General features: G+C 39.2%; 1 protein-coding gene and 1 non-coding gene across 2 annotated transcripts in view; one reads left to right on the top strand and one right to left on the bottom strand.

The window, feature by feature from the left end:
* LOC105860526 (ubiquitin-conjugating enzyme E2 E1) overlaps positions 1–15,961 on the top strand; it is a 62,932-nt gene extending 46,971 nt beyond the window's left edge. The window contains exons 4-6 of the mRNA XM_012745327.2: positions 12,424–12,556; positions 14,041–14,188; positions 15,172–15,961. Coding sequence (XP_012600781.1) covers positions 12,424–12,556; positions 14,041–14,188; positions 15,172–15,269 — 379 coding nt within the window. The 3' untranslated portion in view covers positions 15,270–15,961. The remainder of the gene's footprint in view (positions 1–12,423; positions 12,557–14,040; positions 14,189–15,171) is intronic.
* On the bottom strand, positions 7,535–7,636 carry LOC142875113 (U6 spliceosomal RNA). Its single transcript, XR_012922623.1, has one exon. It is a non-coding gene; the product is annotated as a U6 spliceosomal RNA (small nuclear RNA).
* Positions 15,962–16,199: the final 238 nt, after the last annotated feature.

A 16,199-nucleotide genomic window follows, 5' to 3' on the forward strand; every position in this document is an offset into this window, starting at 1 on the left:
CTCAGAGGCTCACTCCTCTGCCAGCCTGCTCTCCCAGCTGTCTGCTCCTTGGCTTCTGGGTGCTGTCACCTTAGCTGGATGAAAATGAACATTCTGTCCCCTGATCAGGTGTCTGTGAGGTTTGAGACCAGTGCCATAACTGCTGCTCCTCCAGTGCTGGTGACTGCATCTCACTAACTTAGTTATTTTGCTAAACAAATCTTGAGTGCTCTGATTTTATCTTCTTAGTGATGTCTCAGCTGGTCTGCCACATGGCTCCGTGTGGTGCTCATTGTTAATGTAAGTACACATTAACAAAACACTAAAATGGCCAAATATTGACAGCAACTTTAGTTAACAAAATTCTGGGAGAAATATAATTAATTGTCAGAAATGCACTGCATTTCAGCGGCTATCCTCTGAGTTTATGTGGTGCTCGTCTTCATGCTTATGTGATCTTGAATGTGCCTGTTTGTGAGTTTCTAAACCTGTGAGCCCTGGTTCTTACAAGAAGCACAGTCCAACAAAGTTGCCAGGTGTAAACTAAAAGTATTCATTTTGCTTAAATGTATTTCCTTTCAATACACTTATCCCTTTATTTGCTATAAACCATGAACCCATTTAAATAGTGTTTTTATGATTATTATTATTATTTTAGAGATGGAGTCTTGCTGTTTTGCCCAGGCTGGTCTTGAACTCCTGGGCTTAGCCAGTCCTCCTGCCTAAGACTCCTAAGAAGCTGCGTTCACAGGTGTGAGCCACCATAGCTGGCTAAATAGAATTTCTTAAGGAATATTAAGCCTTAGTTTTTAACCTGTTGAAATAAAACTAGGCAATACCTAAGAAAGCATGGACACTATATTTTTAAAAATTATTGCATATAACAGCAAATGAATCGATTAGGCATATAACCAGTAGTGAACATTTTCTGAACCAAAATCAGAGTACATGGTTTATTTTTTGAAATGTTACTATGACAGACAAGGTTGTACATGTAAAGAAATCCACATTTTGTTTATTTAGTGAATAATGACTTAACTATAAATGCTACATGGTAGTGTGCTTGAGATGTCCGGTTGACGCTACTGCTGGAATAAACAGTTTTAGTTCCTTTCTGCTCTTTGAAGATTGAAAGTAGACATCTTATTTGTGTGTGTGTTGATGTGTTCAGAGAATCTGTGGTTTATTGATAACTCTCTAGGATTGTTACCATGAAGTACTTATTGATTTTCCCAGAGACAATTTTGCTCTCATTGCCACCACTTTAGTCCAGGTTGTTAGATCTCCATAGCCTCTTAATTAGGTCTTATGCTTCATTCATTGAAGGTTGAGTGCAGTTTCTTATTCTTGAATTGGCTGATGTTTTTAGTGTTTGGGTTTTCCATTTCTTAAGACAGTGACTGTTTTTTTGTTTGTTTTTTGATTTTTTGTTTGTTTGTTTGTTTGTTTGTTTTTGTTCACTCCTGTAGGCAGCATAAAACTGTTAAATTCTGAATGGTCATTTAAGGTGCTTTATGAACTGTTTTCATTTAGTCTTTCCAGTTCCATCCTCATCTATATTTCTGCAGGAGACACACATCTCTGAACCAAAAGTTGTTCTCCATTTTGGTAACCCTCTCCCTCAAAAAAAAAAAAAACCTATTCAGCTTTCTAAGCATAATTGTTATTACACTATGAAACCTTTCCAGTTCTCTTTAGAATAAATTTCTGTACCTTATGTGTTCCTTTTTTATATTTTTGTTATTTTAGTTTTGCATTGTACCATCTATAATACAGCATGCACTGAACTACATGTGGTGAATCCATATTAGGCTAATATTTTAGGGTTGATTTCTGGGAACCGACTGGATAATCATTTGGAAAAGTAACTAAAACACCTAACACTGTGCATAGGAGAGGAACTGGAATTGGTAAAAAGAGCTGTGTCATGTTGTTGTAGGTTGTATGACATTATCTTTGTCTTTCCTTTGCATCTTTTTTTGTTTTTATTAAAATTATAAACTAACGTAATTTAAAGACTTTCTTTAAGGATTGTTATAAAAAACAACTGTTCCCAGCAGCCTTCCCCTTGTTTTGCTCTCTAGTGGCAATTACTTGCACATCTCTGAGCTGATTATTTTGCTGTTTACTTTCCTATTTTTAGGTATAATGCCCATATTACTTGATGTTTCCATTTTTGCCTGTAACTCTTGATTCACAACAATGGATAATGACGATTTAGTTCTTTCCTCCCTAAGTCACACCCCTCCATCCTATTTTATTTAGATCAATATTGATCAGTATTCATTGTTTATATTGTGTGAATGTTATTCACATGTAGCAAACTATAATTACTTTTTCTTCCCTGAATAACTCTTTTCCCCCCTCTGGAGTTACTCACCCTCAGCTTTTCTCCTCATCCTTTCTCCCTTCTGCTTCCCTCCCCACCCCATATATTTTAATATATATACTTGTCACTTATTCAACCTTATATGCTTTCGTGATTGTCTAAACCTCCTCAAAAGATATTGAGATGCATTGAGTTTTACTTTTTTGAAGAAATCTCTCCTGGAGCCTCTGACTTGTCCCAGTTTGGACAGGCTAGCTACCTGCTAAGTTTGTATATGGCTGTTATACTGGGCCCTCTTATCACTGTCTTTTTGGGGATTCTCTTTACTACTGTCCATTGAATTTTGTTTCTTGTATCTTATTTTTCTTATTTATGCCCTTGTTTTGTACAGTAAATCCCCCAGTAACTTCCTGAAAAAGGATTCTTGGGAGATAAATTTTTAGAGACCTCATATATCTGAAAACTCTGTTCTCCCCTAGCACTTGATTGATAGTTTGTCTTGGTGTGGAATTTTTGTTGGAAATCATTTTGAAGACATTGCTCCAGTGCCAGCTCATTCCCTCTGTTTTAAAGCCAATTGATTTTGGATTCCTAGCTATTTATCTCTTTTTTCTCCCTGGAAACTTAATGTGCCTTGTGAAAGTCAGGTTTCCTTCAGTGTACTGTGTACCCTTTCAATCTGGAAACTCATGGCCTAGTAAATTTTCTTAAGGTTTTTTTCTTGTTTTGTTTTTTTGTTTTTAGGGTGGGGTCTCAGTATATTGGCTAGGCTGGTCATGAACTCCTGGGCTCAAGCGATCTTCCCAGCTCAGCTTCCTGAGTGGTTGGGACTGCAGGTGTGAGCCACCTTTTAAGTTATTTGTGACCCCCCCCTCTCTGTTTAGCCTTTCTGGATCACTCTTGCTATTCAGATCTTAGACCTTCTTATGGTCCTTTAGTTTATGTATCTTTTTTCTTCTCCTATCCTATTTTTTCTCTCTGTTTGTTCTTGGGGAGATTTCAACTTTACCCTTCATTGATTTTTTGAAATCTTTACTGTTTGCTGTCATTTTTTGTGTTTAGATAGATAGATAGATAGATAGATAGATAGATAGATCTTTGTATTTGAGATGGGGTCTTGCTCTGTCACCCAAGCTGGAGTACAGTAGCACCAACATAGCTCACTGCAATCTTGACCACCTGGGCTCAAGTGATTCCCACCTCAGCCTCCCAAGTAGCTGGGACTGCAGGCATGCACCACCATGGTTGGCCAGTTTTTAAAATTATTTTTTGTAGAGATGGGGTCTCACTGTATTGCCCAAGCTGGTCTCAAACTTCTCACCTCAAGCGATCCTCCTGTCTTGGCGTCCCAAAGTGCTGGGATTACAAGCATGAGGCCACTGTGTTTGACCTGCTTTCATTTTTAATTTACAAAAGCTACTTTTTCTTCTCTGAGTGTTGTTTTGTTTGGACCTTATTCTTGTTCCATCAGTGCAGTGTCTTCTATCCCTCTGGATATTAATTAATGATATTTAATTTGTTTTCTGTAGTTGGCTATGTTCTAGTTTGTTTTGAGCTTTGTTTTCCATGTTAGAAAGGAACCATGTTTCTTGGTTATCAATCAGTTAGCGAACCTTTAATGTCTTTTCTTTGGCTACTCATATTCCCCAAAAGAGACTGCCTGGAGGGTGAAGACTGGGCTGTGTTCTGGGAACGGAGTAGAGGAAGAAAACTGGGAGTCTTACTGTCCTGCATGCCTAAGCTCATTTTCAGTACAACACCTCTGTCCCCCATTCATATTAAAGACCCTTGATACAGGACCCTCTGTTTTAACCTATCCAGATAATAAACCTCAAACTGGCAGGATTTCTGTTGCTGTGTAACAGATAACTGCAAATTTAGCAGCCATAACAGTACACACGTGTAGTATCTCACAGTTAATGTGAGTCAGGAATCTGGGCACAGTTAGCTGAGTCCTCTGCTCAGGGTCTCCCTTGGCTGCAGTGTAGTCAAGGAGTTGGCTGGCCTGTGTCCTCATCTGTATGTAGCTCCTCCAAGGTCACATAGTTGTTGGGAGAATTCAGTTCCTTCCATGTGTAGGACTGAGGTCCACAGCTTCTATAGGCCACTCACATATGCAGTTTACACCATACTTCTTCAAGGCTAGCAGGAGACTCTCTTCAGTCAGTTAAGACTTAGTCTTATGTAAACAAAGCATTACCTGGTCTGAGGAATAGCATTGCATCAACTTTGCCATATACTGTTGGTAAGTAGCCAGTTATAGTTTTCTGCCTACATTCAGTGGAAGAGATCAGACAGCCCATCTTGGAATTCTGCGTATCATAAAAGGTCTTAGAATTTGCTGCTTTTTTGTTTGTTTTAGAGACGGGGGTCTCACTCTGTCACCCAGGCTGGAGTGCAGTGGCATGATCATAGCTCACAACAGTCTCAAACTCCTGGGTTTAAACCATCCTCCTGCCTCAGCCTCCCAAGTGGCTGGGACTACGGGCATGCACCGCTGTGCCCGGCTAATTTTTTAATTTTTTTGTGGAGACTGGGGCTGTGTTGCCCAGGGTTCTTGAACCCCTGGCCTTAAGCAATCCTCCTGCCTCCCAAAGTGCTAGGATTACAAGCTTTGATTGCTTCGTAAACACACTTTTAACTAATATTTTTCCTTTAACCAAAACTATCACTGCCTCACTCCCAATTTCCACAGGCCCTTACAAATTCCTGTGTCTTTAAGGGGATTCTGTGGGATACATGGATTCAGTCTTGGCTTTTTTCACAGCCAGTTCAGGATTCTGTTTTCTTGGATATGCCAAACCCTTTTGTACTTGTCTGTTTGCTATTAAGCTTCCAAACTTTTGCTTTGTCTCCTTCCTTCCTCCTTCTTTGGAGGTTTACGCTTTTTTTTTTTTTTTTTAAAACCCTTTATTGTAATGTTGGTGGAATTTGGAGGAGTAAAAGTTGATGGCTGGGCCAGGCGTGGTGGCTCAAGTGGGAGGCTGTAGCAGGAGAATCGATAGAGCCTAGGAGTTCGAGACCAGCCTGAGCAAGAGTGACACCCTGTTTGTACTAAAATAAAAATAGAAAGAAATTAGCTGGACAACTAAAATTATATATATAAAAAATTAGGCATGGTGGCACATGCCTGTACTCCCAGCCACTCGGGAGGCTGAGGCAGTAGGATCGCTGAGCCCCCAGGAGTTTGAGGTTGCTGTGAGCTAGGCTGACGCCACGACACTCTAGCCTGGCAACAGAGTAAGGCTTTGTCTCAAAAAAAAAAAAAAAAAAATTTATGTCTGTATTCAATCTGCCATGTTTATGCATGCCTTCTGAGCTATCTTAATGTTTTTTTCCTCTGGTCTAATACTGAAGTTAGGGTTACTGGTTCCTTTTAAGAAGGAAAAACTTAGGGTTAAAATTTTTCCACTTAATTTTTCATATCCTTCTATTATTATTTAACCTTTCTACTCAAACACCTGGGCTTTTAGCCCCACTTGTCCCAACCAATCTCCTCACTTAAGGCTTGGAGCAACTGCCTCCTTTTTCCTTTTAATCAGGACTTTTCTCATCTTTTGGGCTTTTCAATAAAACCTATGCTGAATAGCCGCATACCGTAGCAATTCCATCTCTAAGAGTGTATTTCATATAAAATTGCAAGTTCTTAGACTATGACATTTTTGTTAGGATCTTTCTCTAGGGATATTGCTTTGTACTTCTTGATATTAAATGACTATTAGAGTCATTTTAGGAAGCAGCTGATATGATAGCATATGCACTGCCGTGTGTTAATTTACAAGCCATTGTGGTGCCTGACTAGTCACCGCTGGTGAAAGTTCTGTGTATCTGCCTACCAGTCCTAGTACTAGACATACTACACTTGGGCAGCTTTGTCATGTCACATGTCAGCATTCCATCTGTGGGCCTCTTTAGCAGTTGCTGCAGCACCTAGCTTTGTGAAAGCTGTTGTCTACTGCTCAGCTAGAAGGGTGTGCGTAGAGAGTAGGACCAAGAGTCACGTAAGTGAGAGAGTTAGTGATGAGAAAGCAGCCGGACCCTCCCCTCCAGGGCCAGATTTGTATATGACATGCAGAGCATAGCCTCACTCATTCAGTCTCTCAGCCTTATGCAAATGTAAACAGCCTTCCTCTTTTCTCTCCAGGCCAGCTGGGGCCAAGAAAAAAGCCAGTGATTCCCCAAGTGCAATAAATAGCTCTCCTCACCTCTTGACCCTGTTATTTCCTGGTAGCTCTGAGTTGTGGATCCTGCAGTGGAGAGGGCGGGAACAAAGAAGTTGCAGAGGCCTCAGCTTCACAGAGCATTGAGCAGTGGGTGATATTGTATCCTCAGGCAGGGGTCTGACCTCACATTTCAGTGCAGGTCATTCCAGTGACTGCTGGACCTCCCAATGCCACTGTGAACTAGAATGGAAATAGAGTGGATCTAAATTCTGGAACCAACCTAACTTCTGAGCTGGGGAGAAAGTAGGTCTCATATTCTATATCGCTTTTTTTTTTTTTTAATAGCTGTAGGTGGGGAAAAAAGAATTGTTACTTTCTTGTTATTTTTGCAATTTAGGGGTATAACATTTGGACTATGACTGAACTGATGTTTGTTTCCCAAAACCATCCTTGGTTTTATTAAGGTGGGAATTACCAGCATTTCTGGAGTTGTCACATTATTTTTGAAATCTCCTTTCCTTCACACTAAGTACTCTCTCGTGGTTGGTGTTTATTTTCAACTGATTCATTTCTACAAAGTGAATTTTTATTAATAAATTTTAATATTTTGGCAGATCACAAGATTTTCTTGTTTCTGTTTAATCCCAACTTCCATCCAAATGTGAAAGAGAAATGAATAATAAGGTAGGAAAAGCAGACCAGTAAATGTTTATAAACTCTGGTAGTGAGTCTAACGGCAGATAACTTTATTGCAAGCCAAGCGTCATGGGTGTAGCGAAGAGTATCACTTTAGGAAAATCTGGATTGCATTAGCCAGAACTTAAGTAATAAATTCAGGAAAATTGAATTCAAACTTTATTTTGCTTATATTTGGATAAATTATTGTCTTTATTGAGATGTAACTTACGTACAGTTAAATTCACCCACTTCAATCAAGTCTTCCATGTGTTTTTTGCTTACAGTTGATATTTCTGCATTAAAGAAGGGAAGAAGAGCACCCTCTTTTGGTAGATGTGTCTTCTGTGTGGGCTGTCAGGCCTCATTTTTATTTAAAAAAATTTTTTTTAATATGGAACATCCCACAGATTTGCATGTCATCCTTTTGCTGGGGCCATGTTGATTTCTCTTTATTATGCCAGTTTTAGTATATATGCTGCTGAAGCAAGTACCTTTGCTCGTTTTGAAAGTAGGTTTATATCCTGCTATTGGAGTAAACTTGAGCCCTTTGATTTACAGGGCTGCAGGTTGTCTCCTAGCACCATGTCTAAGAGCATAGTAGAAGGAAGCGGCTAGGAAAGAGCACCTGAACTGAAGTGAAGATAGGAGGGAGAAGGCGGCAAGATAGCGAGACAGTGTCCATTTAGTATAGGTATTTCTAAGTTTTCCAATTCATTGTCGGTGGAAGCTTTTATCATAGGGCCAAAGTCTGTCTTTCATTGTGACTTCGGAGCCACAGGAGACCCGAACCCCACTTATAGTCACTGATGATTTTCATAGGATTATAGCTGTGAATAGTAACATTTCCTGTGAATGATTGTTGTAGATTTTCACCCAAGACACAGCATATTGGTCACCATAGAAAATGTACTTGGAATGAAGTAGGAATGACCAGTCAAAAGGTCTCCCTTCAGATCCTAAGTAATTCTGTCCTAAAAGAACTATGAAAACTGGGTTTAAATGAAACAGTTTGAGATGGCCAGAGTGAGAATACTAACAGTCCAGACCGAGTACCCTCCCACTCTTCCAAGCCCTTAAAGATGGAGCCCCCAACTCCTGGGCCGTGGTCTGGTACCTGTCAGTGTCCTATTAAGAACCTGGCTGGGGCATGGTGGCACAGGACTGTAGTACCAGCTACTCGGGAGGCTGAGGCAGAAGGATCGCTTGAGCCCAGGAGTTTGAGGTTGCTGTGAGCTAGGCTGACGCCATGGCACTCTAGCCTGGGCAACACAGTGACACTCTCTCTCAAAAAAATAAATAAAAGAACCTGGCTACACATCACCACCTCAGATCCCTCCAACCATGTGGAAAAATTGTTACATGAAACCAGTCCCTGGTGCCAAAAAGATTGGGGACTGTTTCCTTAAGGCTTCCTGTAGTCAGAAACCCTGCTTTTCCCCCAGGATAACCCTAATTAATTTTACTGTCTCCTACTACTCTTGTTTCTCTATTACTGGATGGATTAGATGCCATCTCTTCTGCTTTTTACCTTGATTTTTGTTCTTCAGAATTGAAATATGTTTTTATATTATAAAAGTAACACGGCTGGGTGTGCAGTGGCTCACGCCTGTAATCCTAGCACTCTTGGAGGCTGAGGCAGGAGGATCACTGAAGATCAGAAGTTCAAGACCAGCCTGGGTAAGAATGAGACCCCATCTCTAAAAAAAATAGAAAAATTAGCTGGGCGTGATGGCATGTGCCTATAGTCCCAGCTACTCGGGAGGCTGAGGCAGGAGAATCACTTGAGCTCAGGAGTTTGAGATTGTGGTGAGCTGTAATGACACCACTGCACTCTCTTCAGGGCTACAGAGTAATACTCTGTGTCCCCCCCCTCCAAAAAAAGAAAAAAAATTCACTAGGGGGAGACTGGGTGCAGTGGCTCATGCCTGTAATACCAGCATTTTTGGGGGCAGGCACTTGAAGCCAGGAGTTCAAGACTAGCCTGGGCAATATAGTGAAACCCTGTCTCTTAAAAAAAAAAAATTGACTAGGTGCAGTGGAATGCACCCATAGTCCTAGCCACTCAGGCTGAGGCAGGAGGAGTGCTTGAGCCCTGGCATTAGAGGCTGCAGTGAGCTATCAGCACCTTACTGCACTGCAGCCAGGGTGACAGAGTGAGACCCTGTCTTTGAAAAAAAAAAAACAAAATCACTATGGGGAGTTTTTTGGTTTGTTTTTTGGGGTTTTTTTGAGACAAGAGTCTCATTCTGTCACCCCAGCTAGAGTGCAGTGGCATTATCATAGCTCACTGCAACCTGAAATTCCTGGGCTCAAGTGATCCTCCTGCCTCAGCCTCCAGGGTAGCTGGGACTCTCTCTACAGGCGTGTACCCCCATGCTCAGCTGTTTTTTCCTATTTTTAGTAGAGATGGGGTTTCTCTTGCTCAGACTGGGAGGGAGTTTTTAAAATACAGATTTGTGGGCCCCCCTCTAGATAGTCTAAATTTATAAGGTCGGGAGGGTTCCAAAAATCTTTGATTTTTAAGGTTCTGTAGATTATCTTAATGCACAATGAAATTTGGGAACCACCAGTTTTCTTTGCAGTCCATAAAATCTGCTTGTAGTGGCATATGGTTAAACCTTTGTTCTTTATCTTTTTTCTTCTGAGGTACTAGCAGAATTGGGCCCACACCAACATAATCATACCTCTAGGGGTTAGACTGCCCTCACTCTTATTTTCTCCAAGTGGATTTCTTAGCATCACCAAGTTGGATGTGAAGAAAACAGTATGGCTCCTGATCACTGGTGTTTTTCAGGAAGCAGTTTGGAATATTGTCAGTATTAGATTTTGGAGGGCCTAGCTTTTGGTTCTGGCCTTGGTTCTCATCTGTAAAGAGAGGTTAGAGTAGAGGTACAGAGATGTTGAAAGTAGCCTTTTGCCTTTGAGTCTTGATCATGAGCTAGATAAAAGATCATTTCTCTTTATCTGCAACCTCTGTTAGTGTTATCATTTACTTAGTCCGCTTTTCAGCTAACTACAGTCTGGTAAACAGGTGTCTTAGCTGTATCAGCTAGTGTCTATAGACTTTTCTGCTTGTCTTAATTCAGGCTGCTATAACAAAGTACCGTAAACTGCATAGTTTACAAACAACAGAAAGTTATTTCTTACAGCTCTGGAGGCTAGAAATCTGAGGTCAGTGTGCTGGCAGCTTCAGTACCTGGGGGGGCCTGTTTCTTTGATTCCAGACAGCTGTCTTCTCAGTGGCCCCCTCACATGATGGAGAAAAGTTAGAGAGCTCTCGGAGGTCTCTTCAAAAAGGACACTAATCCCATTCATGAGGGCTTTCACATTCATGACTTAATTACCTCCAAAGGCCCTACCTCCTAATACCATCACATGGGGTGGGAGTTAGGATCTCAACATATTGGTGAGAGGGGGCACAAACATGTAGGCAGGGTAGGCAAACTTCTGGCCGAGATCCAGTTCTACGTTCAGGAGATGAATCATTAAGGATATAGAGTGAACAGAGGAATATAGATATTAGCCTTTCACTGAAGAGGTTACTACATGTTTCTAGGGGGACAGGGCTGATTAAGAGCTCTCCCTAATCCCATTTTGTGAAAATTAGTCAAATGTTTATAAAAGTAGGAAGTCATCTATTTTTAAAACACAAAGGTAAGCTTAAAACATCCCTGTGAGGTAGGTGGTATGATCTTGAGTTTAGTAACTTGTTCAAGGTCATGTAACTAGTAAGTGATCAAGTTACTGAGCTCTTTTTACCTCTTGGCCAATTACAGCCTATTCTTCCCATTAGCCCCTCTTCTGTTGTCCATTCCAAAAGGGAATGAGCTTTTGCCATGTCATATTTTCTTCCCCAACTTTTGTTTCTCTCTGGTTTTCTTTTGTATGCTCATTCCCTTTAGCTTCTGTTTCTGTTGCTTCCACCCAAGTTTCAGACTGAAATTAAAAAATCTGTGGTGGGTTTGAGGAAAGTACAGGGCACATTGGTGACTGTTTATTTCTCTCTCCCTCTCTTATCATCCTCTTTCTCTTAAATGAAGAAATCAATCCTGATTTTTAACTGGTTAGCAGAAGGCATCTTGAGGACAAGGAATTTGTCTTGTTCAATGTAAAAACTTCTAACATTTAGGACTCCATCTAGTATCTAGGCATTCAATAAGTGTCTGAGTGAATAAATCCAGTTTACACCATATATTTATTTAATAGTTTTGTCTGCTTCATAGAAATTATTCTGAGTATTGACTCTATAAGTCTCTCCAAGCACAGACCTTTTTTGTTGACACACATAGTTTTCAAAGTAGCTGTTAATAGTAAACGCTTGGGAAGGCTCAGATTTTGAAACCTTTTAGTTTAACAATTCTCTGCCACTACCCATGTTATAACTATGTTGTGGGAAGGTCTTTTTAAATGAATAACCAAGACCATTTCCCAGTCATTTTGTTTTTCTCTCTTCTCAGTATCAGAGTACTAAACTTTATGATGAGTTGGTATGTTAAGATCTTCATAGATTTTAAGGGTTTTAAACTTTTTGTTTATTAATGTACTTTTGAATACAAAACACTCTGGATGCCAGCACAATGCTTTGGGAAGGGTATTGTGGTCAAATCATGGTGTAACCAAGTGTATGTAACAGTGACATAATAGGTAACAGGGTTGGATTAATGTCCCAACTGTAATATTTTGAGAACCCAATTATTGAATTGTATATTGAAATAAAAATCGAATAACTTGCAATTGGATACTTGTCAGTATCCTTTTTCTCTCATCCAGCATGGTTTATGACACAAACAGTATGACTGTCTACCAGATTGTTTTTAGAATAAGATTGTAGAAATACAAGAATAAGAAAGAAGAGCAAGCCAGTTGGTAGGTCAGAAGTAAAACTTTTGTGCTACATCAGAAATGATGGAGGTCTCAGAAATTACCATAATTTGTCACTAATTTAGCTCTCTTTGCTAAGATGTGTTTCTCTTTAAGTATTATTTACATTTTCTTACATGTTAACAAGAGGTTTGAGAATTGAGGGAGAAGTTTCTTGCTTATTCACAACTAGGCAGGATTAGAATAGTTTTAACATTCTTTTATCCAGTTTACTGAGGGCTGACAGATTTGTTGCAGTTTCTGTCTGAAAGATAATTCTGTTTTGTGAAGATAATCCACATATTAAGCAAAAAGGAAGGAGAGAGGTGATCTTTTCCCCTTTTTGGATACACTGTAAAAAATAGAATAGTGCTACTACCATCTACTTATATCTACTGATGTGTTATTTCACAGTGCTGGTCCCAAAGGCGATAACATCTATGAATGGAGGTCAACAATTCTAGGGCCCCCAGGATCTGTATATGAGGGTGGTGTATTCTTCCTTGATATTACTTTTACACCAGAATATCCCTTCAAGCCTCCAAAGGTAAGAAATTTCCCTAATTTATGCTTAAATTTACTAATTCCCATGAGAAGCTATTGAGGTTTCTATTTTTTTTTAGATTTAATTTTTAATCACAAAAATTAGTAGATTTCTGTTATGTCCTAATGAATGTAAGTATATTAGAACACTTTTTTTGGTTGACTGGCCTCATCTGGCAGAGACCTTTGTAGGATTAGATGCTTTGTTTTGATTTAAAATTATGCTATGTTGTCAGCACCCTGGAATTAACCACCTATTTGTAAGCCTACAGAAAAAGTTAAAAATGGTGTCGAACCAGGCCAGGTGTTGACATACACCTTTGGGTGATTGCCCAAATCACCCATCTGTTACAACACTCAATGATCTATGATTCTCATTCTCATTGTCAGAATACGGTAGACTGCTAGATGTAGGTACAATTGCAGCAAGAAGTAATTGAATAAAAATTGGAAGAGTTACAGGAAATTTTTACTTTGGTGTGTTTCAGTATATTTCACAAAAATTAGGAAATGAAACAAAATAACCTATGCTCATGTGGCTTATGCTGATTTGTTTACTGCTGTAGCCCTTGCCCATTACTGGCTCCTCATCCATGGAGACTGTGTATTATAGGAGACTCTGATTTAGGTAGACAACATGTCTGATTCTAAAGGTCACAAAAAGCAGAAACAGATCTCTCTCCAAATTTTATGCAGCTTTTTGGGTATGTAGTCATTGTTAGCTAAGCATTTTAATTGTCTTTATGTATTCACGATGTTGTACCTCAGTTTTTATGAGGTATTATAATTTATGATTCTCAGTATTTTATTCTGAAGCTTACTTTAAGGCAATGTAGTAAGTATTACCAGCTACTAACACAAGAGGTCAGCAAACAATTAGCTTTTCAAACTTGGAAATGTTAATATTTAAAACATTAAAATTGCTAAAGATGAATTCAGGAAGCATTAAACTTTTGTCAGTATTTTCAAGATGAGGTTGACAATCCCTGAGATAGTATCAATGAACACTTTCTAATGAAATTTATTAAACGGTCCCCCCCCTTCCCCTTTTTTTTTTTTTTTGGAGACAGAGCCATGGTGTCAGCCTAGCTCACAGCAACCTCACACTCCTGGCCTCAAGCAATTCTTCTGCCCTCAGCCTCCCCAGTAGCTGGGACTACAGGCATGCGCCACCATGTCCGACTAATTTCTATTTTTAGTAGAGAAGGGGTCTCACTCTTGCTCAGGCTGGTCTCAAACTCCTGACCTCGAGCTATCATCCCAGAGTGCTAGGATTACAGGCGTGAGCTACCACGCCCAGCCTTAAACAGCCCTTTAACCTATCTTCTTGTCAGCTTCAGTTAAACTGTTAGTTTTTAAAAAGATGAATAAAATAAGTATCTGGGCGAGGGTTGTTTTTAATTATTAAGGGTCACTACATTGAAAATTTAGTAAAAAGCTTCATTGTTTTCTGTTTGAATATTGTTTGACACTACCTTATTTTTTCAGGTTACATTTCGGACAAGAATCTATCACTGTAATATTAACAGCCAAGGTGTTATTTGCTTGGATATATTGAAAGATAATTGGAGTCCAGCACTAACCATTTCTAAAGTCCTCCTATCTATCTGCTCACTGCTTACAGACTGTAATCCTGGTAAGGTTAATAATTCTTTTTTTCTTTCATTTTCCTCATAACAAGCAGAAAGGTTAATAATTGTTTACCTTATTTTTCTCCTGAAAAATACTTTTCTACATAAAAAAATAAAATCTCTTTAGAAAATCAAGTTTAAGAGCTTTCAAAGGACAAAACTAATTTGTTTCTCAAATTTTTAGTCAAGAGAAGTTCAATCCTGTAGTTGAAAAATGCAACTGTTTTTACATTTTTTTTAGTCATTCTCCCTCCTTTTTTTCCCTCTGTTGTGTGATTTCCCATATAGTTCTTTTAAAACAAACCACATACTTCCAAATTTCATCATCTGCCTGACTAACCTCACTTGTGCCTGTTGGTTTCAGTGGCACTTTCCCCATAGTTGGTTACTGAGATGGTATTCAATTTTGAAAATGTTCTTTCATTACTAAAAACATAGTGATTAGTGAACTGTGATTTTGTTGGGACTTAATTTCCTTTTATTTAAAAATATACTAGATTAATAACTAAATTTTGTATTTGGTTTAAGATTCAGAGAAACACTATACTTAATTGGATATCCAGGTTTGACCTGGCTCTTTCTAGGTAAACAATGTAGAGGTAAGTGGTGTTACATTGCAGCAGTCCCCAAGACTTCACAGTGCCATTGAGATAAAGGTCATATGAACACAGCTGGATGGATGGTCACTGTAGTTTGCAGCCTTGAACATTCAAGAGCAAAGAAATTCCAACTGGGTAGTGGGAGAGAAATAGAATGAACTAGGGAGGTAAAGCCAGACCAGTACAAAAGCCTTGAGCGTTCTATTTTGGTAAGAATCTCTCTTCCAACTTTTAAGTTTAAAAGGAAAAAATACCCCAGGATGGTGAAGTGGAATTTCAAACATGGGTTTGATCGATCACACATACTTTGTTGTACGTTCTAATGTGTTTGTGAAAGTTTAAAATGTTCTTTTCCTTTCTACAAAGTAATCTGTGTTCTTTTCTTCCAGCTGACCCGTTGGTGGGAAGTATTGCCACTCAGTATATGACCAACAGAGCAGAACATGACAGAATGGCCAGACAGTGGACCAAGAGATATGCTACATAAATTGGGTTTTCACAATTCTTAGATTATTTGTCTGTCACAGAGAGCTGCTTATGATTTTGAAGGGGTAGGGGAGGGTGGGAGTTGGTAAAGAGTAGGGTATTTCTATAACAGATATTATTCAGTCTCATTTCCTAAGATTTTGTTGTAACTTAAGGTATTCTTGCTACAGTAGACAGAATTGGCAATAGCAACTTTTAAAACTGTCATTAGTTCTGCAATATTAGCTGAAATGTAGTACAGAAAAGAATGTACATTTAGATATTCGGGTTCAGTTGCTTGTAGTCTGTAAATTTAAAACAGCTTAATTTTGCACAGGTTACACACATGGCCATTTATGTAAAGTCCCTCTAAGACTACATACGTTCTTGTTTAAAAAAAGGAATTTGTTTTCTCTTGGAAGGGACATTGATATTTAACAGAGTTTTTAGAGACTTGTCATCTCATATATATAAAATGGACATGTGGCTATAAGACAACGTATAGGAAATGAGTAGTTAATGTATTTTATTTTGTATGCCAATCTACTTTAAAAGATTAAAGGTTTGAATCAGGACTTGTGAAAACCTGTAGTGAAATACCTTAAGCTGTTAACTGTAAGGCGTGGAATAGGAGTCACTCAGTGAATTGGTTATATGTTGTGGACTACTTAAGTCTGCATTTGTTACTGTGCTAATAAACAATATTAAAAACCACCTGATGCAGCTGTGTTCACTTTTGCCTTTTCTGCTTTTGAGACAGTCTAGCTCTGTCACCCTGGGTAGAGTGCAATGGTGTCATTTGTCAACGTCAAACTCCTGGGATCGAGTGATTCTCCCGAGTAGGTGGAACTATAGGAGCACGCCACCATGCCTGGCTAATTTTTCTATTTTTGGTAGAGACAGGGCCTAGCTCTTGTTCAGGCTGGTCTCGAACTCCTGAGTTCAAGCAGTC

Source organism: Microcebus murinus, chromosome 1 (genome assembly GCF_040939455.1).
Source record: "Microcebus murinus isolate Inina chromosome 1, M.murinus_Inina_mat1.0, whole genome shotgun sequence".
Lineage (NCBI taxonomy): Eukaryota > Metazoa > Chordata > Mammalia > Primates > Cheirogaleidae > Microcebus > Microcebus murinus.